Genomic DNA, 2,695 nt, shown 5'->3' with positions numbered 1-2,695 from the left:
TGGCAGCCGTGGAGGCTCTGGGCACAGGCAGTGCGCTGGCAGCTTGCTTGCTGCACAGAGTTCTGGGCTGGATTCTACATTCCAGGCTGGCACCCCAACAAGTTGCAGGCACCCTGGGGCTGGAGGTGGCCCAGGAGCTGCTCTGTCAGGCTGGGAATCTGGCATTGCTGCTGGCTAGCAAGCAGGCCCTGGGCCTCTCAGGGCCTCGAGTTTCTCATCCCACAAATGGGCCTAATAATGCCGGGCGGTGGCGAGGGTGAGACGGATGAGGTCATTCCCGAGTGGTGAGTGGCGCGTCTGCCCGGACTAATGAGAGGAGCACGCGCCCTCTCTGGGGTGCTGCTCAGAGAGCCGCTGATGGGAGGGGGTGCAGAGCATGGATGTGTCTGTGCACATGCGTGTGCAAGCATGTGCAATCACATGCAAGCGTATCCAAGTGTGCACGTGTTCAGGTATATGTGCACGTGTGTGTGTGTGCGCGTGCACACGTGCCTGCAGAACGGGTGTTGTTCTGGAAAGGACCTGCACAGCTGTGCAGGGCTCCAGGCAGCTCCGGGGCCAGAGGCAGACTCCACACCCTCACTGGCCCTGCGCAGGTCCAGCTGGGGAGGCAGCCCGTGTGTCCAGGGAATCTGGGATCCTTGATGGCGCTGGCCCACGGCCGCTCCATCGCTCGCCTTGGCGGATGGGGAACCTGAACCCTGGCAAGTCCTCAGCCCTGTCAAAGCTGGGACATCCCCTGCTCAAGTCCTCAGGGACTGTGTCTGTGAGCCAGTCGTGTGAGGGGACGTGGCTCTGCCTCTGCGCACAGCCTGGGCCAGGCCTGCCTCAGCACTAGGGGTGGCTGGGGATGGTGGTGGAGGGTCTTTGGAGGACCAGAACAGGACAGAAATGCTGCTGCCCATGTCCTGGGGTGCAGGTCCTTGACTTCAAGGAGGGCTGGCTACAAAGCCAGAAAGATGTGGTGTCCTGGCCAGCCGGTGCTCTGGCTGTGTCTGTGCATGTAGGACAGGGAGCCCCCGGCCCCTCCTGCTGTGGTGCCTCCTGAGCTCTGCTCCGAGCCAGGATGGGTTCTGTTCCATTTTGGATTTGCGCATCCTCTCACACTGTTTTTAAGATGCTTGGAATTTGATAAAACTGAAGATCTGTTCGCCAAACTCCTTTTCCCTTCATTTTTAAACCCATGTGGCTTTTAAGGGAGAATTTAATCCATATGTTTCTAATTCATTTGCTCTTAACTCATCAAAACCTCATTTCAAAACACACACACACACACACACACACACACACCCCAAAAACTCAAAAAACAAAAACTTATTTGATGTCCAAAGGAACTTTTGGAGTTGGGGTTTTAAATGCTCTTAAAAGTTTTCACTTCCCAGCTTTGGAATGAGATGTTGCCTTTTGCCAAGCACAAATGAGCTGCTATGCCGAAAGGTTCATGTGTGGTTCACAGCAAGGGACCCTGGAATTCTCAGTGGGCCGTGACAGGGACAAAACCTGCCAGGCTCTGTCCGCCAGTCAGAGCCGGCCCCCACCCCAAGCCAGGCCAGGCAGAGCCCACCTGGAGAGGACACCTCTCACTGGCTGGGAAGGAAGGAGAACCAGGAAGCCCGGGCGGCCAAGCCCGCTGCTCTCCACAGCGGGTTGCCCCAGCAGCCCCAGGATGGGTCTGTCCACACTTTGAGGGATGCCGGTGGGTTCATGCAACCTTGGGAGAGGTGAAACGATGAGAGTTCAGAGCACAGATGGGGAGGTACAGAGGATACGTGGGGTTCTGGTCCCCAGTCCAGGCTCAGCCGTGGCCCACCTGGATTATCTGGATGATTTACAAAGGACTCAGGTGTGGATTTCATGGCACTTGGTCCCCAGGCGGTTCAGCAGCTGTCTCCCAGTGAGCAGGCGGCGGCACGCGGCACGTGCCCTTCCCTGGACGCCTCCGCGTACCCATTCATCCTAACTGCTTCCTGAAATTGCGTTCCTTGAATCAGAAGCAGGACTTGCATTACCCTTGGTTGCTTTTGGTTTATTTTGGTTTAGTCCTGGGCTTGAACTCAGGGCCCGGACTGCACTTTTACTCCCCTTCCAAGGCTAGTGCTCTGCCACTTGAGCCGCAGCTCCACTTTCATCTTTTGGCTGGTTACGTGGAGATACGAGTCTTTACAGGCTTTTCTTCCCAGGATGGCTTCGAACTGCAGTCCTTAGATCCCACCTTGACGCTGGCTGCTTGCCTTTACTCCATGATTCATCTCTCTACTCTTTCGCCTTTATTCCTCTTTTCTTGATATATATATATATATATATATATATATATATATTATATTTTTTTGCCAGTCCTGGGCTTGAGCTCAGGGCCTGAGCACTGTCCTTGGACTTTCTCAAGGCTAGCACTCTACCACTTGAGCCTCAGCACCACTTCCAGATTTTTTTTCTATGTATGTGGTACCAAGGAGTCGAACCCAGGTCTTCATGAATGTTAGGCAAACACTCTACCACTAGGCCAAACTTCCAGCCCTTTTGCTATATATTTTTAAACTTCTTTTATACTTTTATAAAATTATTTTAGTCAAGATTACACAAAGACTAAATAGTGTTTATGTTCCAAGTTAAAAAATAATTTCTTTAAAAAATACTTTCTTAGTCAAGTAAAAATTAAAAAAAAAGAAAAAAATACTCTCTTAGAAAGTCAAGTAAA

The 2,695-nt window shown here is 52.5% G+C and overlaps 1 protein-coding gene across 1 annotated transcript in view; it reads left to right on the top strand.

The window, feature by feature from the left end:
* LOC150046774 (uncharacterized) overlaps positions 1–698 on the top strand; it is a 6,620-nt gene extending 5,922 nt beyond the window's left edge. Inside the window, 1 exon segment of the mRNA XM_090356984.1 lies at positions 597–698. Within this exon segment, the coding sequence (XP_090213110.1) occupies positions 597–698 (102 nt within the window).
* The last annotated feature ends 1,997 nt before the right edge of the window (positions 699–2,695 follow it).

Source organism: Megascapheus bottae, chromosome 24, assembly GCF_031878675.1.
Source record: "Megascapheus bottae isolate mThoBot1 chromosome 24, mThoBot2.hap1, whole genome shotgun sequence".
Taxonomy (NCBI): Eukaryota; Metazoa; Chordata; class Mammalia; order Rodentia; family Geomyidae; genus Megascapheus; species Megascapheus bottae.
The sequence above is the reverse complement of the archived record's forward strand: the minus strand, read 5'-3'. Positions and strand labels throughout refer to the sequence as shown.